The sequence below is a fragment of the Temnothorax americanus genome, unplaced genomic scaffold (assembly GCF_048541705.1).
Source record: "Temnothorax americanus isolate GAGA-0224 unplaced genomic scaffold, ASM4854170v1 Scaffold31, whole genome shotgun sequence".
In the NCBI taxonomy this organism is placed as follows: Eukaryota; Metazoa; Arthropoda; class Insecta; order Hymenoptera; family Formicidae; genus Temnothorax; species Temnothorax americanus.
The window spans coordinates 1515231-1538807 of record NW_027509453.1 but is presented as its reverse complement, the minus strand read 5'-3'; the positions used below and the strand labels follow the sequence as shown (position 1 = coordinate 1538807).

At 40.4% G+C, this 23577-nt stretch overlaps 3 protein-coding genes across 3 annotated transcripts; 1 reads left to right on the top strand and 2 right to left on the bottom strand.

Annotated features, from left to right (window-relative positions):
- Positions 1 to 2285: 2285 nt before the first annotated feature.
- On the bottom strand, positions 2286 to 12453 carry Conv (insulin like growth factor binding protein acid labile subunit convoluted). The gene is made up of 12 exons (XM_077412823.1): positions 12092 to 12453; positions 8556 to 8813; positions 8150 to 8437; positions 7669 to 7906; positions 7348 to 7594; positions 7011 to 7265; positions 6575 to 6891; positions 6203 to 6500; positions 5638 to 6118; positions 5256 to 5519; positions 4852 to 5080; positions 2286 to 2944 (listed from the first exon to the last, which is right to left on the bottom strand). The coding sequence occupies exons 2-12, from the start codon at positions 8803 to 8805 to the stop codon at positions 2599 to 2601; spliced, it is 3213 nt and encodes a 1070-aa protein (XP_077268949.1). The 5' UTR covers positions 8806 to 8813; positions 12092 to 12453; the 3' UTR covers positions 2286 to 2598.
- Positions 12454 to 13369: 916 nt separating this feature from the next.
- LOC143900978 (uncharacterized) lies at positions 13370 to 15172 on the top strand. The gene is made up of 4 exons (XM_077412814.1): positions 13370 to 13565; positions 13648 to 13685; positions 13830 to 14095; positions 14177 to 15172. The coding sequence occupies exons 1-4, from the start codon at positions 13493 to 13495 to the stop codon at positions 14310 to 14312; spliced, it is 513 nt and encodes a 170-aa protein (XP_077268940.1). The 5' UTR covers positions 13370 to 13492; the 3' UTR covers positions 14313 to 15172.
- A 168-nt stretch (positions 15173 to 15340) lies between these two features.
- On the bottom strand, positions 15341 to 23015 carry LOC143900977 (uncharacterized). The gene is made up of 3 exons (XM_077412813.1): positions 21901 to 23015; positions 17983 to 21711; positions 15341 to 17896 (listed from the first exon to the last, which is right to left on the bottom strand). The coding sequence occupies exons 1-3, from the start codon at positions 22970 to 22972 to the stop codon at positions 16071 to 16073; spliced, it is 6627 nt and encodes a 2208-aa protein (XP_077268939.1). The 5' UTR covers positions 22973 to 23015; the 3' UTR covers positions 15341 to 16070.
- Between the last annotated feature and the right edge of the window lie 562 nt (positions 23016 to 23577).

Here is a 23577-nt window from a genome sequence, read left to right as displayed (position 1 = left end):
TTAATATTTCTGATAATTATATGTTAGCCGGATTTGCGGTCCAGCATCATCCGTGGGCATAATAAGCCCCCATACGCCACTGTCATCGATAAACAAAAGACACACGGATGAGAAAGTGGCAGCCGCCGTAAACCGATCGCAATGGCACGATCGCACATATATGCGTTCGCGCTTGCGTGTGTACGTTGCGCGTGCTTATCTGATAACCGGAATGAGCTTGCGGGCCGGAATAACTTGCGGGAAGATATAACAAGTCCCTCGCGCTAATTGATTTATAGGCCGAAGAAGATTCATCGAGGTATTCCAGATAGAGGCGTGTCTCACCACCCTGCAGAGTCGATCACGCCCCGATACGCGAGATCCTGCGCCACAAGCGCCAAGGATTTGGGCCTTACAAACGCGGTCTCAATATCTTCGACGAATCCTGAGCCGATATCGCGCAGACGAACCTTTTACAGAACGGGTTATCTTTTATTTTTTCTTTTTTTTCCTCCATTTGTGTCTTCGGCTCACGGGCGGGCGAACGTTTTAACGTAGGCGTGTGGGGCCAACGGCACCTCTCGCTCTGGGCCTTACATGGATGCATCGTGAGTCACTGCCCAAAGCGGCGTATGTAAATGTGTTCTGCCTACTTTATTCATACGCTCACAGGCTGCGACGACCAGCGCCGCGGAGAAAAAACGGCATTAAAACGCCTAACGACGACGTTTTGCGAACGCGATGAATTAATATCCATTGACAAGTTAGAAAATAAATGATAGTAAGGTGACACGAGGTCACGGAGGAGGCGTGCGAACTTTTTCTATCGACGATAATCGTGTAGACCGTAGAATTTAAATGTGCTTGTCCTTTCTGAGTCAGCGATTTTTACGACGGAAGCCAATAACGTCGACGTGGTCGCGGCAATTTGTCGATGAGGGAAGAGACAAATGTAAATTTACCGAGAAATTTACCATGCCTAAGAACCTCGAGGTCTCTTGTGTCTCGATAAGACCCAGACAAGCGGTGTCTGTCCCGCGGGGCCCACACGGGGGTACCACCTTCGTGGTTCTTCGTGAGAGCTCGTACCCGCTCGTGCACGATACTTCTTAGCCATTATTGGGCCTCTGGTGAAAGTGTCTGGTTAGATATTTCGTAACCAGATATGAATATCGAAACGAAATCTCGTATCTTACAGATATATCGCAGATCCAAAGATCGTAAGACAGAGAAACTTTCTGAAACGGCATTATATTTTATCATTTAACATCTCTTTATCTTTTTATTCATCTTCCGTTTTCATTGAAAATGGAAAGTGTGCGAAATAAAAAATAATCTGAGAAAAAAAAAGACAATTGATATTTGTGTAAATAATAAAGATTTAATAATAAAATCAATCAGATAAGATTTCAAAAACACGTATTCGCAACTGTCATAAAACCTGTAATTTTGATGAAGCAACGAAGATCGGCGCTTTTTGCCAAGGAATACTCCGTTAATTAAGCGTTAAAGCGACGTTAATCCCGATCGAGGGGGCAGGCCGCCGAGCAGAACGGCAAGAGGCGTGTGTGCATTGTTTTTTTCCGGTATGCCAACCGAAGCTATATTAATCAAATACGCCCGTGCGTCGTGTAATTTAAATTCCCGTTAATCCACCGAACTCGCGTGCGCGCAGGGGCATTGTCTCTTTCTCTCGGGATATCGTGATCACGCGGGGTTACCGATAATTTCCATCGCGCGACTACGTTAACGAAGTGCGAATAATAAAAGAAAAACCAACGTCGTCGTCATCGTCGTCGTCGTCGCGAATGAGTGTAATCGACACATCTTCTATAACGACGCCTAATAAATTCGCGACGGCGGCGTGCCCCTTCGCGGAAACAATGACTCTTCCACTGTTTCTCGCCCTCATTAAAAACTCCCCGTTCTTCCTTTTTTTTTAGCGCAACACGATGCACCACGTTTTATCGTGCGGATACTAATTACGGTCTCCTTACGAGATAATGAAATAATCTTACTACGCAAAGCTCGAGAGACCGCTGACTTCCTTGAGAATTTTTTCAGTAAGTCGCGAACACTTTATTAGCCGCGGAACAGGCTACGCCTGCAAAACAACGCGACAGCAAATTAATATCGTGGGATTAGTCGGTGCTTATTAAGACGATTCGTCCACTAATCATCGACTAATCCCTCTCGTACATTTAAATTGTTAATTACTGCATGGATCCGGCCGCGGCTATCAAAAACGGTTTCTTTTTATGTTAAATCTTGATTAATCCATTCCTGTTAAATGACAACAATATATGTGACTTGTACAAGATATATATTTTACAAAAATAAATACACAACGACGTTCAACGTCCCTACTTCCGAGCAAAATACAATACGGTCTATGTACAACGCACACAGCGTATCACTTTTTTCGAGGAATATATTAATTTATTGTACAATCACATCGCTTCGCGCTTCAACGCGACGTAGATAAAAGCCTAAGATAGTAAATCGGAAATATTTAACTGAGTTAGCGATATGTGAAGATACTTCATCGTGTGTTCATCTTACTATTTCCACAGAACGTTAGATATCTTCCTAAGAATTGTAAACACTAGTTTCGGCAGGTTAACGAAATCTCATAAGGGTGCAGAAGGAAGCAACGACTATCACGAAGTACAGGCTCGCCCTGAGGCTATCGGACGAGCTGGAGTCAAGCTGATTCAAAATCTGACACTGCGAATTTCTATAGTGTTTGACGTTCCCCACGGAATCGCGCGCGAGCACGCAGAGCTCGTACTTGGTGCTCGACTCCTTCAAATCGTGGATCTTGAAAGATCGCTCGCTGTAAACGACGTCCTTCTCGATCATGGATTTGCTGCTGCCGGATTCCCGAACCACCACGTAAAAGTCGCCGATGTCTTCGCGCGACGTCACGTACCACGTCGCTTTCCAACTCTTATCCTCGTTATTGCTGAAGAAAATTATGATTTATGATTATTTGAAATTGTCAAGAATATTTATAACGGAAATTCAACAATGCAATATATATATATATGGGCAGATCCATTACTTTTCGACCAAAGGTTGCGGAGGTGGGTCACCGATTTTGATGCCGATTTTTTCCTCGAAAGTACACTAGAAAAGGAAATGATCCTGAAAATTTGAGTCCGATTTGATCAAATCCGGCCGCTGGAGAATTTTTTGAATTTTGAAAAAAGTCGATTTTTCAATCATTTTCAAAAATTTATATCTCAGCTTCTATATAACTTAGAGACTCGTTTGAGGCCGCATTTTTTCTGTAAACTTTCTACTTTTAAGGAAAAAATTGGTCATTGGTTTACACTCAAGTCCGGCTTCACGGCGAGCTGCTAACTAAACCATTGTTTTAGAGAAATTTTGCCTATTTTTGAAATGCTGTCATATCTACAGTTTTCGAAGTAGAGGGTTGATCAGCAGCTGATATTTTTTGTTCATGTATACTATGAAGAAATCTACCCATTTTTTGCTTGATTGCTTTTATTTCGTTAAGTTATGGCCATCTAAAGCCGATCGATTTTCGAAAAATCGCCATTTTCAGATAGCCAGAACTTTTTTCTTTCAACTCGAAATCTTTTGAAATTTTCAGGGAATATACTTTATTATATCCTTAAACAACCCTGAAAATTTCAATTTTGGATTAGAAGTGGTTTCCGAGTTATGAAGTTTTTAAAATGTTAACTTTTCGATTTAATATGACATTTTTTGTGGTTTTATCATCAATTTTGTAAATTTAATGTAAATAATTGATATTTTTCGAAAAATATATTCGAAAATAAATAGCAAAACGCGCGGATTGTTTGAGAAAATTGAGAGAAAAAATTAATATTTTTTATTTTAATTTATTTGTTTAAAATTGTTCAAAGTTTATATATATAGTACTAACGTTAATACTGTTCTTTTTAATGTTATTTTGTTGTTATTTGGAATATTGTATTCAACATATTATTAAAAGAAATAAACAAATATTTATTTTTTAAAAATTTTAAACAAATAAATCAAAATAAAAATATTAATTTTTTCCCTCAATTTTCTCAAACAATCCATTTTGCTCCTTATTTTCAAATATATTTTCCAAAAAATATCAATTATTTACATTAAATTTACAAAATTGATGATAAAACCACAAAAATGTCATATTAAATCGAAAAGTTGACATTTTAAAAACTTCATAGCTTGGAAACCACTTCTATTCCAAAATTGAAATTTTTAGGGTTGTTTAAGGATATAATGAAGTATATTCCCTTAAAATTTCAAAGGATTTCGAGTTGAAAGAAAAAAGTTCTGGCTATCTGAAAATGGCGATTTTTCGAAAATCGATTGGCTTTAGATGGCCATAACTTAACGAAATAAAAACAATCAAGCAAAAAATGGGTAAATTTTTTCAGAGTATACCTGAACAAAAAATATCAGCTGCTGATCAACCTTCTACTTCGAAAACTGTAGATATGACAGCATTTCAAAAATAGGCAAAATTTCTCTAAAACAGTGGTTTAGTTAGCAGCTCGCCGTGAAGCCGGACTTGAGTGTAAACCAATGACCAATTTTTTCCTTAAAAGTAGAGAGTTTACAGAAAAAATGCGGCCTCAAACGAGTCTCTAAGTTATATAGAAGCTTAGATATAAATTTTTGAAAATAACTAAAAAATCGATTTCTTTCAAAATTCAAAAAATTCTCCAGCGGCCGGATTTGATCGAATCGGGCTCAAATTTTCAGGATTATCTCCTTTTCTAGTATACTTTCGAGGAAAAAATCGGCATCAAAATCGGTGACCCACCCCCGAAACCTTTGGTCGAAAAGTAATGGACCTGCCCATATATATATGTCTAAAATAGAACGTACTAGTCGATACTTCGATATTTCACGTCGGGTGTGATATCGAGTTCAGGCTCCTCTTGAATGTCCCTCTCGCCGCAGTTCATGAGATCCTCGGTTATCTCCGAGATAAATTTATTTGTGAGATAATTCGGACTCTTACACATCACGTTTGACCATTCCGTCGGAAGCTGCGTCTGAGCTTTTAGCCACCTTTTCAATGGCCGCACATGACAATCACAGTGCATGGGATTTCCTAACATGAGATAAAAATATATATATTTTAAACATCTATATGTGACAAAGAAAATTTGATTTTAAATATAATTTTTAATTTTCTTTAGCGATTTTTAATTATGAGTTCCATTCTTTGTTGTTTTTTATTTTTTTATTTTTTTATTTTTTTTTTTAATTATTTAATCTATCGTTACCGGAGTATCTGAGCACAGTGCCGTTCTGAATAATCTTCATGAACCTCTCGTCGAAGACGCCGATCTCGTTTTCTTCCAAGTCGAAAAATTTTAGATTTGGCAACGGTAGAATTTTGTCGAGAGGCACATGGCTCAGATGATTGTTACTTAAGTGCAAGTTGGTTAAATTTAACGGCGGTACAAAGACGTCTCGATCGGAGACGTCATTTATATCATTGTGCGATAGATCCAGAGTCTGCAAAGCCGTTAAATTCCCGATTACATCTGGAATAAGACAACGCTCTAATAAACGACGATTCTTAGCAGGAAACATCGGCCGGTAAGCCATTATTCGATTAATTGTCGAAGCTATTAAAAACGACATTCCCAGTTTACTACTCACATCTTCTGATCTCATTAATGTTATTATGAGAGAGATTTAAGTATTGAATCTTCTTAGCACCGGCGATGAGGTCGAAAGTGACGACCGGCATTGTGTTGTAGGATAAGTCGACTTCCTTCAGCCTATAAGGGATCCAGGGATCGTTCGGCAGGGTCTTCCGGGTAATAAATGATATCTTGTTATGACTAAGGTTTAGCCTCTCCAAAGACAGGCAATCGTCGAGCAGTCCGTGCGTCTTGTTGTCTAGCTTCTCCAATCTATTGTGCGACAGGTCGAGTGTTCGCAGAGACACCAGACCTTGAAACGCGCCGTTCGGTATGTAGCTGATGTTGTTGTTCGTCAGGTTCAATGTTAGCAGCTGCAGCAGGCCCTCGAACGTCCGGCTCGTTACGTTGTTTATTTTATTGTTTGCCAGGTTCAGCTCGAACACTATCGGTAGACGGCCGAAGGCGGCTTTTTCCAGTTTCGTCAAGTAATTATCCTGAAATATTTCCGTCGGTAAAAATCCGGAAGATTACCTGTACCTCGGGGGAAACGCATTGCCCCGTAAAAATTTTTGTCTTACCTGCAGATAAAGATACTGCAGACTGCTCAGACTGCCCAGCGCTTGCCAGGGCGGCTTTGTAATGTTATTCGCTTGCAGGTTTAAGATTCTCAAGGTCAGCAGGTTTTCAAAACTCCCGTCCTGCAGGTTATCGCCCAGCCGATTCCGCGAAAGGTCCAGCGAGAGTAGCGCATTCATCGTAGGCCACACATCGGTGCTCGGAATCTCTTCCAACAGATTCTCCGAGAAGTCCAAATGGCCCAGAGAAATCGGCAGTTGGAAAATCTTCGTCAGGCGATTATTTTTCACCGTTAAACTCCTAAAATGTAATAGACGTATTTTATTTTGCAAGCATAACATTTCTCAATTTTATTAATGGACAGCGACGCGCACCTGCAACTGGCCAATCGAGTGAGACTACCGCGTGCAACGTCGTTCAGTTGATTGTAGCTCATATCGAGTTCCAGAAGCGTCGGCAACGGCCCGAACGTCGATGGTTTTATCTTCTCCAAAGAATTGTGCGACATGTTCAAGATTCGCAAGCTGAAAAGCGTCTGAAATACGGCGTTGTGAATTTCGGACAGATTGTTGTGCGATATGTCGATCGTGTGAAGCTCGTACAGCTTTGGAAAAGTTTGTCGTGGAACGGAGTGTATCAGGTTGTGGGAAACGTTTAATATTTTCAGGCCCGTCATGTTGTGCATTGGAATCTGCAAAAAGATATATCTTTAAAATATTAACTCTCACTAAAATAGACGTAATAAAAATAAATATTTTAATAGAGCAATATGAATCGTCTAATCGTTTGCATCTAAAGAATTTTACTTACCTGATTTAGAGCCGTAAATAGATTATAACTGAGTTGTAGCTCCATAGCATACGATACGCTGTCGAAAGAATACTTGGAGATATTTTCGAGTTTATTGTGGCTGAGATCCAATAACGTGATGTTCACACAATTCTCAAAGGCGCCTGGTTCGATCTTCGAAATCTCATTGTGAGACAGATTTACTTTCGCCAAATAAATATCTTTAAACGCCAACTTCTCCACGATCGTCACGAAATTCTCGGAAACGTCTAAAAGCTACCCCGACAAATTGGTTATTAAAAGAAAATTGTGCAAGGATTACATGAGTATAGTTTTTCAGATGTATGTACGTATATACCTCAGCGAATTGCAGCTGATGAAACATTTGGAAGTCGATCTTTTTAATAAAGTTCCGAGATAGATCGATGGTGCCGATCCTGGTAATGGAGCCGAAAGTTCCACGACCCACGTCGTCGATTTGATTGTCACTCAGATGTAGCCGTCTAAGAAAACGCATTCCACGAAAAGTGTTTGAGTCGAGTTTTCTGATCTTGTTGTGGCTCAAATTCAAGACCTTTAAGACAGAATTCCGGGCGAAGGTTCCTCTAAAACGAAAGAAACGATCTTAGATAACTTGCGGAAATTTAATCATGGTTACTATTTCTTCAAGTTTGTCAACCTTTTCAAATCGGCGATTGCGTTGTGCGACATGTTGCACCATCCCATCTTGACGAGATCGGCCAAGTGAGATGTGTCTAATTTGTCGATTAAATTGTGAGAAATGTCCAAAAACTCAGTGTCTCTTAAACCCTTGAACTGATTCCTCTTCAAATCTTTTATTTTGTTACCGTGAAGATCAAGAGTTTTCAATTTCTTGAGTTGCGTTAGTGCTTCCACAGGCAAGGAGGAAAGTGTGCCTGAAAAATATAAAACTCGGTCAAGAATTATAATTTTATATTTACGATCTCTTATATATAAATATTGTGTAAAGAAATAATATTTGATTAAAATCATATTTGTGTGTGTGTGTGTGTGTGTGTGCAGTATCAAAATTAAGCTCGTGTAAAATTATATCGTTTTGAAGGTCTAGATGGAAGATAGATGATCAGAAGCGGTATGCATTTCCTACTGATGATACCTCGCGATGAGATTATGATTACCGTTACTAATCTCCAATTTTTCCAGCTTCGCAGCCGCCGCGCTTTCACCGAAACTATTTCCTGGCAAGGTAGATATCCGATGCCCGGTGATGCTCAACAGGCTAAGATTGCCGAGAATCTGCAAGGCCTCGCGAGGGAATTTTTCCAAGTCGCTGTTTATCACGTACAGCTCCTGAAGAGTTCGGTTCACACCGAGGAAGCTGTGCTCCTCGATCAATCTCAGCGGCGTGTCGATGAACTTCAGCACTCGCACGTCCAACGGATACAGAGCGGGCCCATAAAATCGTACTGCGGATCCGCAAAAACGGAATTGTTCATTCAGCCGATTTATTTCGTCACCTCTTCCGCAAGAATGCTATACACGTATCTCTTCTTTTCTACGACGTGATATAATAAATCGACTCACCTATGTTACATTTATATAGAACCAGTTCCTCGATCGGCATGCCCTCGTTCCCCAGATTCGTGAAGGCAAGGCTGAGACTGGCCAGATTCGTATTCTCACAACGGATATACAAACCCCTGTCACTACCCCGAAGGCAAGTGCAGGGGTAAATGTAAATCGCGTCTTTGGGGCATCTGAACCTCGGCCCGGGCGGCACGTAGCCGCTCATTATGCACACGACCATGCCCAACAACAATAGTGGCGATAACATTTTAATACCTTAAGAAACACAAAGGGAAAAGGAGTCTACTTAATACTTTCGTAATTACATGTTATACAACAGTTACGTAATAACTGAGTGCGAATAAATACAACAATAGATATAACAATTTTTATATGAGAAAGTACTGTTTAAAATAATTACACATGGTATAATCTACAGTATCTACAGTCTCTTCTTCAATAGAAATAAAGAGTAAATTACGTTGAGAGACTATGTTACATTTATATTACGTCACACAAGGATTAATACCGATATTTGTTTTATAGACAAGGTGCAAACTCATGATATGTTTATGTTTATGGTGAACGTTTCAATTAATTACTTCTGTGACGCAACGCGCGTCTCGTCTGAAATGTGAGAAAGTTTTCGCTGCGTGAATTCCCTTAGTTAATCGCGTACACAATAGATCAATAGACCGATCACCATGCAACTTACACACCTAATAAATAAAATCGCAGTTCAGCTTCAAAATCGCAATTGCTCCTTTCGCGAGCGAATTGTTCAACGGATTCTTCAAAGTTCGTTGCCTATGTTTGAGCAAAAGAACGATTACATCAGTCGTTCAATTCGCGATCCGATCCCGTCGCTTATTATCCCCATCGTGAATTGCCGAGATCCCGCAATCTCTCGATATTTCCGAGCCGCGCGGAGGTGACTAACCGCTAAGATTATCACGATAGCCCAAAAGTGTCCTTGAAGACGAGACCCTGCTTTTTTCAAGGCACTCGACGCAACCCACGCACGATGTGACCTACGCACCGACCACTGGGTGCGTAGCAAAAAAAAACGCCGTGAAAAATCAAGATCTCACGGATGATCCTCTCGTCGATCGTGCTTCGCTAATCATAATTAATTCATTGATCGTGTACCAACGATAGCGTTTCCCACGCGATTCTAGAAAGGAGGCACGCAACTCCGGCGATCACGCTTTCTGTCACGTCGCAAATTATAAGCTATCGTAGAGACGTTTAACTCATACGTCAATTACGATTTGCCTCGTGTTGCGCGGCTTGCAAAAGAAAATTACGAAAGCGGCGGCTTGTCCATCCGGAAATGTTAACGCAATTAGACCAATGCGTTTTCACTGTGAACTATCGCGAAAACGATCGAGCCACCTGCGTAACCGTGCATGAAATTTCGATAGAAAATTGACGGTTGCGCGCAACGACGCTGCACTGCGGTTATTATTGCAAATTGATTGTCCTTCTTTCGAAACTTGGACGATTAGCAAATATAATCTTCGCATAATAACCGACCTCCTTTCAAAGATCATCATTTGGTCTTAGTACGATGGATGTGGCGGTGGATTTGAAAAGATCGATCGGACATGAAAAAAATATACAATTATCATTGTTAGTAATTAATTATAATATATTTTATATGTAACTGTTTATCCCTATTTCCAACTTTTCTCTGATTAAATTTAAACATATTTCTCTCTTTATTATTATGAAAAACATTTGCGTTGTAATTTTATCATTAATTAACAATTGCGCGGTAACAATGAAAGTTGAATTGTCAAATTGTACTTTCGAAGCTCCCGCAATTAACGGTAGCGTACAATTAAAATAATCGTGGGACCCACCGATCTGAGAAATGGAAAACTATGCCTTATTACAGCCCTAGTAATTCAAGCAGGCAAGAAGAAAGGCACGGTGATCTAGTTCAAGCATCGGTATACAACGCTCGCGATACATAATATACGAGCACGATATGTAAGAAGAACAACAGCATCTGTATTATGAACGAGGGAGATTCATCGTGCTTATCTCAGGCGAGATATAAGGCTTGATGAGTAAAAGTATATTTATGGATTTAGACGTAGAAGCTTTAAGTTATCATCAGTATAATCTGCGAATCTGAGATGATAGAGTTTATAAGCAAAACGATATACCCCGAGAAAAACACACGCGCCTTTCACTTTATTTCAGTTGATATTTGTACCTCATAAACCCAGGAACTAGCCACTGGACCGAATCACGCTGGTCTCTCGTGACGCCAAACTCGTATTGCATCTAAGAAAAATGAATGTACGCCAGTAGGTACCATTGACGTAACGATACTTGAATATTTATACCGAACTATCTTAAGTATCTGACTCAAAACTCGAATAATTTTTTCTCGTATTTGTATACCGACTCGAAAATATTTAGAAACTTGATGAAAGCCATCAATAAAGAGTAGGCTTTCCCGAACGTGAGACTTCCGCTTTTCGAAAGCGGAAAGAACGACAGCGGAGAGAAAAAGAACTTGCGCCACGCTCCACTTTCTGAAAGTCTATCAATTAGAGCTATTGTGCTAGCGTAGCAAAGGCAGTCGACTTTACGTAAAAAATTCACCACAACCATCGTAATAAACACAGTTAAGTACTAAAATTAGTTCCCATTATAGAACTCCCTTGTTGAACTGAGATGCACTTTTCCGTGTGTTTCTTCAACATAACAGGTGAGAATATTTTCGTTTCACCAGTCGTCCTTGCGGATACCGCACGGTGCAACACCCTACGTCTGCATTCTTTAACCGTGTGTGGTTTCTTATTTGTAATATTACATATCTCTCTAATAAAAAATATATCATCGACTCTATAACGAGAATAATTTTTTAAAAAATTTAAAATAAAGACTATACTCATCTATATTATTTTACAAAATTCTGTAACTTATAAAGAACTTTGTTTGTAAAACTATTATTATTGTTCTAGAGTTTAAAGATAAAAATAATGTAATGGAAATCTTGTATTGAATGATAAACGCTCTAAAAGTAAAATAATTTGTGCTAATATTTAATTTTAAATACACTAACAATGAGTCTGAGTAATTATTAAAAATTACTATTATCGCAATGAAATAAAAATAACTTTGTGTAAAACTACGTGAGTTAGTTACATATTAAAGACACTTAGTTCGAGTAAGGTAGAAGCGTAACGTTCTGTGCGCGCATTAAAGTCACCGTCTGCTGAGCGGAGAAATGACGCGCCTAAACACACGTGGATACCCAGCCGCGAACATTACGAAACTTAGCACCGTTTGGTATTTAAAAATAACAAGTCTAATAAACCATTTGATATGTCGTTATTCCGTATCAGTAATACAGAATGTCAACGTAATATCTGTGATTATTCCAATACCGGTCGGCGAATTGCAAGACTTTTAAGAAATTATTTTATTAAGAAATAATTATATTAAGAAATTTTTTAGCATTTCTCTCTCTCTCAATTTCAAGATAACCAGGAACAAAACAATTTTATCATTTATTACAAAAATAGTCACGGTACCTTATTGTTACACTTTGCCCGACAATTCTCAAAAGCACGAAGGTCGTTGTGACTTTATTCAAGGATGCACTGCTGGTATCCTCAGGGTTACATGTTCCCCGCCGAGTGGGTTGTCCTTTTTGTCCTCACCATGCAGGACCGGAAAGAATAAGAGAGAAGAACAGAGAGGAATACACGTTTCGAGTGTTTCACCGCGTGTCTTCAAGACATTCTGTATGTGGTTCCTGGATGAAGCTGCCGTGAAAACTGAGCCGAGGCAAGGAGGTAAAGAGAAAGGCAGCCTAAGAAGTAAGGCTTCCCTCATTGGCAGTTGATACGCGCTGTCCTTTCGTGGACATCCCACCTTGTGCCACTGCGAGAGAAAGAAGGAGAGACTCGCCGCAATTACATTTTGATAAAATTGTACCTTCGAAGGTCATGGCAGATCAGCTGCATTAGTGATCTGACTAAACTTTCGGTTAATATAAAACACAATAAAAAATAATAATAAAATTAAATATTTTTTAATCATTCGTAAAAAATACAAAAAGTTTCTATTATTTTTAATCATTTGTTACGAAGGATTAAAAAAGATTTAACTTGTTCGACTTTAAGTTTTCTTTATAATAAGAACGTAAAAAATTATAGATTATATTATTATTAACAAAGCTATTAAATTATGAATATTTCTTCATTCATCTGTCTTTTTATATTTTTTCTCTTTGACCTGCATTTTTAGTTTCTTCAAATTATAAACGTTACACAAGTTAATAAATAAATATTATTGGATAATTTTAATACATAACATAACATTTAACCTCTGGCATGTATAACGATACGATCCTGGCAAAGTCTCGTGTAGAAGAAAGTCGAGTAGCACCTTGGGATTGGTTGCCGCTAGTGAAAGTATCTTCACGTAGCGTATTAGTTACCTTGGTACTCAACTGAGTACTGAGTCCCTCGATTTACGGCATGAAGCCGACATCTGTTGGTGCACGGATTAATTTAAATAAACATTTCCAACTAAAAAATTTAAGAAAAATATTACATTATTTTTTTTATGCCAAAACATTTCAACAATTCGTATTTATCACTTTTTCTTCTTTACGAATTTGTTAAGGTATCTTTAATCTTTCCATTCAAAAAACTATTCGGATTTTTTTGTTCTTTGGAATATTCTTTCAGTTCTCCGAAAACATCGTTCAACAAAGCAGGATGCGATAGTTAAGCGTCGTTTAAATAATAATGAGAAAGAATGACGGGCTTTTTCAGAAATTACATGGCTATTAAGGTCATTGAGCTCTTCGAGTTCTACAGTTCCAGACAAAGAGTAGTCGCGCAGTCGGTTGCGTTATCCATCGAGTGATCGAGTGATAGCGTTCGTCAGTATCGAACTGTAATCTCGGCATCAAAAATTAAAAAATGTTTGCTTTAGAAATTGCGATTAATATGAATTATTTTATAATATGCGTGCTCAACTTTTCATTATTATTGAGTAAGTTTCAAAATTAACTGTATCAAATTTCCGTAATTGCTTGAAAACTTACAGTTATTTTTGTGTATTTTTTGTTATACAGATACAAAGATGACGAATCAACTTACTTTGGGCCATTTTGTAAGAATCTATTTTTTTAATTGCTTTAAAAATTATTTATAATATATTATATTTTGTGATCAAAGTTAAAAATTAAAAATTATTTATAATATATTGTGTTTTATGATTAAAGTTAAAAATTACAAATTATTATGTTGTATAAAGGACAGAACTCGTTTGGAAACTTACGAGGAGATATCGAGTGAACAGAACGACATCGACGTATTCGCTAATCTAACGTTTCGTTTTACGTGCAAAGATATGCCGTCCGGCTTCTACGCCGATGTGGATTACAATTGCAGGATATTTCATGTTTGCGAAAATTCAGGTGATGGATTCCCAGTGATCTGCGCTAATGATACAGTGTTCGATCAGAAACAGCGGATATGCACGGACGATGAAAATATCGATTGTCAGCACGCTCATGAATGGTATGTTTTACGATATTTTCAGATCTCGATCGAAAATTATATGTTTCTCTATAAGACATAATTAATAATTATTTGTTGCAGGTACTACTTAAATGAACTATCTTATTCCGCGGACATTGAATCGAGAACGATCACAGAAGAAATTATGGAGGAAGACGAATCGAAAGTAGATCAAGAAGATATAGTGCTTTCTGTTTTGCCACTCATGATTGACTAAAAATATTCTTATCTTACATCACATTATGTATTCATTTATGCATTTTACGTTTATACCGTTATAATGGTTCTATACAAATCAAATTATTATACGCGCGGCGTGAAACGGCTTTGACTGGAATTAATTTATTTTATTTTTCTTTCTCTGCTTGACGTGAAGTTATTATGCGTACGGACAATTAATTGCGTTTCAATGCAACATTTGTTGAACAAATTGCTTTATTTTTTTCTCTTTGACGTAATATTTTATCAGTGAAATTTAAATTGATAAATTATATTATGCTTATATTTAATCGTCACGAGAAAAGTGAGATAATGATATTTATAGAATTCTAAGGTAATATTATTTTGCTTTCGTAGTAGTTCAACGTTCTAGTGATTGCGTGTAACATCATGATTTTAACTCCGATCTCTTTTGTGCTCGTGTTGCATTCTGATACACATTTGCTACATGCAACGCGTAAAACTGGTGAAAAATAAAAAAAAAAGAGAAAGAAATGCACGAAAAGAGAGAAAAAAGACCTTCAGCGCGTGGTAGTCTAGAATAATCTCAAGTTTATTCCTGACTATTGACTTCTCAAGGTTCTTGAAAGTTGTAGCGCCGGTATTTTCGACATCATTATTGCAGAAGTAATAAAATTATACTTACATATGCATTTGCATGTATAACTTTACTACTTCTTGCAAGGAGAATCATACAGAAATTACGAATTGCATAAAATTAAAAACATAAGCTCTTTTATAAATAATGTCGGCATGTGAACTTTTTTAGATCTTTTCATCTTATTTTTCAGTTTATATTTTATGCAATTCTTAACATTTCTGATTCTCTTAACAATCTTCATAATCGAGTTCCGTTTTCTGTCTATTAAATATTTTCAAATGTTGTGTGTATTAGTTATAGTATAATCTTTTTTGCAAAACTTTATAACTATATTAATATTAAAATATTTATTGTATTATATAAAAAATTAAAATTATTAAAATTAATTAATTTATAATTATAATTTGGAGGGAACAACAGCATTATTTACTGGATTATACAAGGTAGATACAATTCATTTATTTTTAATCAGACATAATTAAAGAGCATGTCAGTCTTAAAATCTATGCTAGCAGTTCAATATTCTTTCTGCAATACGACTACATGACATATAATTTTTAATGCCGTACTCGTTATATAATCCTTAAAAAAATATGAAAAAGTGTTACCCACCACCATATAATCCCATGACAATGAAATAAATATCTTCTGCGAAATGGCGCATGATTATAATTGCGAGGAATTGTTTCCATAACCATCTACGAAAATACCGTTTCTTCAGATTCTAAATATTATCTATTCTAACTTTTGAAAATATACTCTATTTGAATCCCGTGTTGCTAAAATGTAAAGTAAAATGTATCGAAAGACAATGTGGACGCATCCATAGAAACTATTAATATCTAACTCTTCAACTAATCACTTATTTTCAGGAAGTAGTGAAATTTTTTGACGCAAAGAATCATTAGGCATAAAAACCGTAATCGTCACAAAACTACATTGTTTTATGAACGCGACCACGACAATATTAATATAAAAAATTAAAGCTAACCCAATATATAATCCGATTTGTTTCAGACTTCGAAGAAAGCCTGCAATGTGTAACGACAGAGACGTATATAAAATTCTTAACAAGGCACACACATTTAGTATTTTAGATTTTAATACAGTATACATCAAGAACGATAAGTAAACTTGATCGGGCGAATCAAAATACTATTTTCCATGATGATAATATGACCTATGGTGGTTTGGCCAAGTAATCCCCGGACCCATCTTATCATTGTCGTATACATATTTAATCTGCGGATTTTCCGACCCGAACAAGCTTTGTCGGATCATACCGAACATGGCCGATGCGAGGGCCATGTTGCTGATCATACCAGCCATGGTAGCAGCCGCTCTCGCGTGAGCCAAGGCCATTTGAATGATGAAACTTATCACGAAACCGATTCCAGGCATCAAAGTGTTCATCTTCATCTTCAATGCTCTTCCGAGATGTATCACCGTGCTCGTGACTTTCCTGGACATAAAGTCTTCTCGCAAAAGTGGCAACTGGATCCTCAATTCCGAGCGTATATTCTTGTCGGAGGACGATTCGGTGTCCTTGATCCTATTATCGTTATCTGGATCTTCGAGCTTCTCCGTAAAAACTTTCTGCTTCGCTAACTTTTCTGAATACTCATTCAGCAAAGATCTGAATTCGTTCTTTCCACGGTGTTCCCTTTTACGTTCCTCTTCACTTTCCATAGATTCTTTTTCAAGCTCATAGGTAATTTCTCGCTTCAAAGGTGTTACCTTCAGTTCCTCCGCGCTGAGATCCTTCATATGCTTCTCAGGATTATCTTTCTTTAGATGTTCCTCGGTAAAAGCCTTCAATCTGCTCGCAAACTTCTCGTTCAAACGGGTCCCGAAGAGTACGCTGAAAGCGTTGTAAGCGTTCTCTACGTCGAGGAACTGAGCGACATCACCATCGGCGAAATCCGTTGCGTTGGCCTTGATTTTATCCAGAAACATGGTGATTATCTGATCGTCGTTTATGGATCGCTTAATGTCCGCGTACTCGTCGCTTTCTTGTAGAAGCTGAAAGTTTGCCTCTTGCACGTCATCCAGACTTCTCTCCTTCTTTTCCTTATCCTTTTTGATCTTCTCGTGGTCCGGCCGCTGATCCAGTACTTCTTCCATGATATCGCTGATGATCGTCAGGATACTCGGCAAGTTCTTGTTGTCTTTGATCTTCGTAGCTCTACCCTCGCGGAATCCACTGAAACTGATGCCGACTTCGCCGTTTCCGTAACCAGTAAGCTTCAGGAAACCCAGATCTACCTGAAACTTTTCCTCCATCGCCGTCTTGTACCAATCCAGGAAAATATTTTCCATGGATTCCTTCCTCGTCAGCAGTTCCTTCTCAAAATCGTTCGTGGACATGCCAAAGAAATTCTGTACCTCGGTCTCTGTCGATCTTTCGAAAGGCAATGACGGCAAGCCGATCAAAGATGGCACGGTGCTAGTGATTACTGGCCAGATGAAAATGCCCATGCATCTGATGAAGCTCAAGCTAAGTATGCACTGAACTACTTGCGACAGTAAACCGCGATTCGTAGTATGCTCGTTCAAATCTTCCACCAGTTTCAAGATCTCGTACTGATCGGCAGTTAGAGAATTTCTGACTGTAGAATTTAAGGTATCCACGAAGTATTTCTTTGGATTCTTTTCGGGATTTCTTTCCACAATTTTCTCGGATTTCGTAATATTAACTAGAAGCTGAAGAAAGTCGGATTCCGTGATGTTTGGGAACACGCTGTCCATTGTCGTCTCCGAAGCCCGTTTAATTTCTCCCTCGGTCTCGTAGTAAGAATTTAATAATTGATCGGTACTTCTTCGTCTCCTCTCGTGTTTCTTGGACGATGCGCCCGAGAGAACGGATTCCGACAATGAACCTCGCTGTTGCTCAAGATCAGACAAATGGACTCTTTCCTTGGAAATATCTATAAGGATGTTCGACGGTTGTCCAGGATATCCGGGAACGATTCCTTGCTCGTCTAGAAAATAAAAGAAAAGCATAAATTAATAATCTTGAATATTGAGAAAAGAGCTAGTGTGCGTTTAACGGATAAGACTGATTCACCTACTGACGAAGTTTTCGAAGCTCTCGATGCTCCACTTATCTGGTTCGTCTGCTCCACTACGTGCGCAACTTTTGACTGAATCGTCTGCTCCTTCGTCTGCGACTTCGCCTCCTGCGATTTCGACTTCTGCGGCGCGTCCGATAGAATTTCAAGTTGCGAATAATTTATGCCGCCAAAGCTAGGCAATCCTGGAAACTGAGGAATTTGAAATCCGCCTGGTAACATAGGGATTTGAGGGAAAGGAAACTGTGGTAAGCTGGGGCCTTCGGCGAAAGGATTTCCGGGAATACCCGGGATTTGGCCTGCGCCAGGAATCTGGCCGATACCGGGGATTTGATCCCCGCCAGGAATCTGTCCGATACCGGGGATTTGACCCGCGCCAGGAATCTGTCCGATACCAGGGATTTGACCCGCGCCAGGAATCTGTCCGATACCAGGGATTTGACCCGCGCCAGGAAACTGACCGATACCGGGAATTTGACCGACGCCGGGGAATGGAAATTGACCGAAGAACTCCTCGAAGTTCGGCAGATTCGGCGAAAATTGCCTCACGGTCGGCCAAGTGACATGCTGGGTGCAGGTCACGAAATTATTGCTTCTCGCGCATTCCAGCATGTTGGTTACGTATTCGCGACGTGTCGAATCCGGTATTGCCCTTTCCGCTAATCTAACAATGTTCATTTCTCGACCAGTTAGAAGAGTGCCTATCACAGGATTATTGACATCCAGATAGGAATTTTCCAAACGCGGCGACGAATTTTTGCTCAACAGATTCTTCAATGCATTCTCTATTTTATCCTCGATCGTATCTACAGCAGTCTTCGGCGTATTTTCACTCTTCTCATTAGATGTCTGATTCTCGGAATAAATGTTATGCAGTAGAATCGAATTGAGTTTTGTCCTCGGCAGAGTTCGATAGCTTCCAAAATTGGGAAAGTTTGGCAGTCTCGGGAAGAATTGAGCAATAGTTGGCCAAGCTATATTCCTCGTGCACTCGAGAAACGTGCTCTCTCGAACGCAAGTGACCATCCTTTCCACGAAGACCGGTCTTGCCGACTCCGGTAACAGACTTTCTGCGACCTGTACAATATTACCTTGCTGTTTCGTGAAGTGCGACGTAATTGGCGATCCTCTTGAAGTTAGGACACCCGGCGTGGAATGCTGCACGGCCTTGAGAATTTTTAAAATTACACCTTCCGGATGTTCCGAAAAGATGGGATAGAACCTGGTGTCTGTGATGGTAACAGTAGCGTCTCCGTGCTGGTCGACTTTAACGTCAGTCTCTGAAAATGGTGATGGGTCAGTTAGATTCTGAGTTAACGCGGACTTACTGTTTGTCGCTTGAGGATATCCTCCAAAATTCGGAAAGCTGGGCAGTCTAGGGAAATATTCCGATAAACGCGGCCATAGGACGTTCCTCGAGCACTCTAAAAAGTTACCCTTGCGAACGCATTCTATCATTCGATTGACGGAAGCTGGGCGGGCTGCATCGGGTAACAAACTTTCCGCTATCTTAAGGATATTCAATTGCTGATCGTTAAGCAGATCGCCGAACTCTTGCGTGCTGGTGATTTTGACACCCTGATCATCTCGCACGTTAGGCGAAGACAGCTGAATCGTCTTGAGAATGTTGAGTATCACCGATTCGGGATGTTCCGTGAATATTGGCACGAATCGAGTACCAGTAACGCTAATCACGGGACTGTTACTCTGCGGAAATTTTGTTCTTGAGATTATCTTTACGTTGGAATTTGTTTGCGATTTATTCCACTCCTGCTGGTCCTTGTTAGCCTGATGCGAAGCGTTCCTGTCTTTCAATGATACTTGATCTTCTTGTTTTGGTGGTTGTTGGGTGAGTGATAAATCATTGGGAAACTCGGGGAAATTGGGAACGTAAAGAGCGACCGTGGGCCAAATGACGTATCTGGTGCAGTTGAGAAAGTCGTTGTTCGTCTGGAGGCAAGACATAACTTGAGCGACGAGAGGAGCTCGTGCCGGGGGCGGTACAAGGCTCTCTGCTAATCGCAATATGTTAAGTTGTTTCTCAGTGATGGTTGTCAAAACAATTACGTTTTCGCTGACGACTAAATGCGAATTTTTCGGTGTCGCTCTCAAGAAAGTACGTACCTTTGTTAAAATATCTGTAACCTTATTCTCTAACTCGCTGGATGCTTTAGAAGAAACTTCACTTTGACGAGATAATAATATGGAAATCGGACCGAGCGATTCTTCTGCAGTGGAATTACTAGATTCCGATGGTGTCTCAGTGATCGGTGGAGTCGGTGTAGTCGATGGCTGGCTGCCTCCCCAAAACGGTGGTAAAAACGAGGAAAAATCGGGAATCTGAAAATCCGGGAAATAACCGAAAACATCGGGCAACTGCCAGTCCGGTAGCCAATCGGAAATATCCGGTAGACCGGGATTAAATTGCTTGACCGTCGGCCAAGTGGAATACTTAATACAGGTCACATAATTGTATTCTTGAATACATTTAACGGTCTTCTGAACGAATTCCGGACGATACGGAATAGGAAGTAGCTGCTCAGCCATGTGTATCGACAATAATTGTTCCGGGGGGAGTACAGCGACGTAAGAATCCGTACTGGCGAGAGATGGAGGTGATACCTTCGCGTGCTCCTTCAGGGTATTCTGAAGGATGTTCACGATCACCGCTTCTGGCTTAGGCTTCCGCATTCTCGTAGCGTCAGCCTCGACGACTTCCGGAAGCTCGCCCACGAAACTGGGAAAAGGAACGATAGGATACTGCGGGTACAACGCTATCGATCCAGGGTACCAACTCTGGTAATCCGGGAAAGCCGGCAGCGTCGGATGATACTGCTGCACCATCGGCCAGGTGAAGTACTTGACGCAGCTGAAGTACTCGAACCTGCGCACGCACGAGAACATCCTGTCGGAATATTCGCGACGTATCTCACCGGGTAGAAGTTTCTCGGCCATCTGCAGGATCTGGAGTTGACCGACGGTGAGCAGTGCCCTCAGGGTTTCATTCGTCGGATCGATGTAGCTCGGCGCCAAATCGTAGGTAACTTTCGACTCCAGAGCGCCCTTTAGAATGTTGAAGACAATAAACTCGGGCGTCAGCAGCCGCGGACGATGTACGTTGCTCTCCGATCTTGCGGACTTGGCCCTGTTACCCTGAAACAGGTCAATCAAGTTTATCTCGATCGGAGATAAGTTGTTCAGAGACTGCTTGACTGGCTCCGGGAGATTGTCGAGCACGACGGGCCAGACAAAGATGCGTATGCAATTCAAGACACTGAGACCGCTAATGCATTCCCCCATGTTCTGCACAAACGACTGTCGCTGCTTCGTCTGCACCAGTTGCTCGGCGCACTTTATTATTTCCAATTGGTTCTCGGTTAATTCAGTTGTGTTCAAGCTAGCCCAGTACGTTTCATTCGCAGGTGATTCCCGCGTTAGCGCGATATTTTTCAAAGTATTCAGCAACTCAATTTCCGTGAATTTCGGAATGTCAGGGAGCACCTGGATCGTCTGTTCCCTCAAATACTGAAGAAACGTTCTGTTCTTGATTTGATCCTGAAAAAACGCGGCTTGACTCTTCCACTTCTGAAGGCGGTTTAAAGTTTCCGTCGTTGGAGGTGATTGATCAAGATCCTCACTCTGAATCGTCGCTACCACGTTCACGTCGCTATCACGTTGATTGCGAATCTCGTCCTTTTCAGCAGCGTCAACCTCAACCAATTTCTCTGAAAAAAGACTTTCTTTATCAAATTTTTCCGACTGTTTCGCACCATTGCCGATGGATTCAAGGGCGTCATTTCGTATAGATATCAATTTTTTTATTTGACCATCCACGATCGACTCTTGCTCTCGACCGGGCAAATTGCCCTGCTCAGCATTTAGGTAGACAGTCGAACTCTTGTACTTGGACTTACCTGGAACGCTGGCTCTGTTCTCTCTGTTCAGATTCACATCTTTGTCACCGATTTCTTCATCGTTCGAAACCTCATCGACGGCGTGTTCTTCTTCATTCTTCTCAGTTTCTTCCGCTTGAACATGATGTAAACTACGAAGCTCATTGCGTACATCCTCACTCACATCCTTGGTATTCTCTATTCGTGCCTCATCCAAATTATGTTCCGCCACATTCTCAATCTGCCCCGTTTCTTCCTTATTTAAATCTCTATTTTTCGTCTGTTTCGAGCTGGCTTCCTCCAAATTCTCTTCAAGATTAGAAGAAGGGTCTGCGTGTTTCTCCTCTTCCGGCTCCGCCCTATCTTCGTCGCGGTTCACATCCACGTTTTTCACATTCTCGTGCAATTGTTCGACGTTGATCTTAATGGTATCTCCCTGCGAATCCGAGCTGTCCTCTGTGATACTGTCCGGTATCTTTTGTTGGTCCAGTTCCACGGTATCGTCGGACTCGACCTGTGCGTCAAATCGTCGAATACCTTCGTCCTTCTGCGCATTCTGTTTGACGGTCTGTGCGACATTCTCGCCATCCTGCAACACGGGCTTACCGGAGAGGCTCACGTCGTTCCGTCGTCTTTTTTTCGCCACAAATAGTAAGCTACCTTCATCACCTTCGGCAGCTTCGGTCGGGATCTTTTCAGGATCCTCGACGAGTATCTCTTCCGTTGGATCCTTTCTTTCTTCGCCACTAACATCTTCATCTGTATCATCCTCTGCTACCGCCAAGCTTTTTCGAGCTTGATCCACTTTCTCCTTGTCCACGCCATCAGGATTGAAATCGCTCACCGGTTCCGAAATTTTGCCGTGCACTTGATCCGCAATGACACCGTCGTCATCGTGAGGCACACTCCGCGCTCGTGCGTGAAGGACGCAAAGCAGAAGGATGAAACAGAGAGGGACGAGCCGGTGGATGCTCGTAGTTGACCGTGGGCGTCGAGAGTTGAGTGCTCTCATGGTCGCGGTCGAGAGGCGAATGTCTCGGCCACTTCTGAGCCGGTCTATGGTCAGCCACACACATGGTGATACACATACCATCGCCTAAAGCACGCCGACTGTAGCCAGTTCACGGACAAAGAAGCAAACCTGTAGATGAATAACAGTCTGGCATTTCCATTTTTGCGGTGCCCCTCTACGCGGCTACTTCGGGGTTGCGGGGTAACGAGCTTCGCAGCCAACGAGTTCGCCGTGGCCGACCGGTTGCGTTTCCTGCGCGGAAATGGCAATGGCATCAGGTGCATTAATCGCTCGATTTATCCCGACACGCGATTTTCTTAACGCAATTAATCGTGCAAATTAGTCGTACCGTTCGAGTGTTAGTTGTCTTGTTTGCGGAATGAGTTACTTGTCGCGAAGCTGAGGAAGTTTATTTACTTCAGATCGTTTGACAATTATGGTTTACGAGCGCTCTTAGCGCTTGGGGCAATACGTTAGAAGAAGAAAACGAGAAACGCCGTAAACATAGCTAAGTGCACGTACATTTTTACGATCAACTCATATACACAATATCGGGCACATCGAGAAACAGAGTCTAAAATAAAAATCTATATCATAATTAAATCGCTCTTTACTCGATTTTTGTTTTTAAATCTATGTAATTAATCTATTTGATTGATGAAGACTCGGTGTAGTTAAAATGTTCC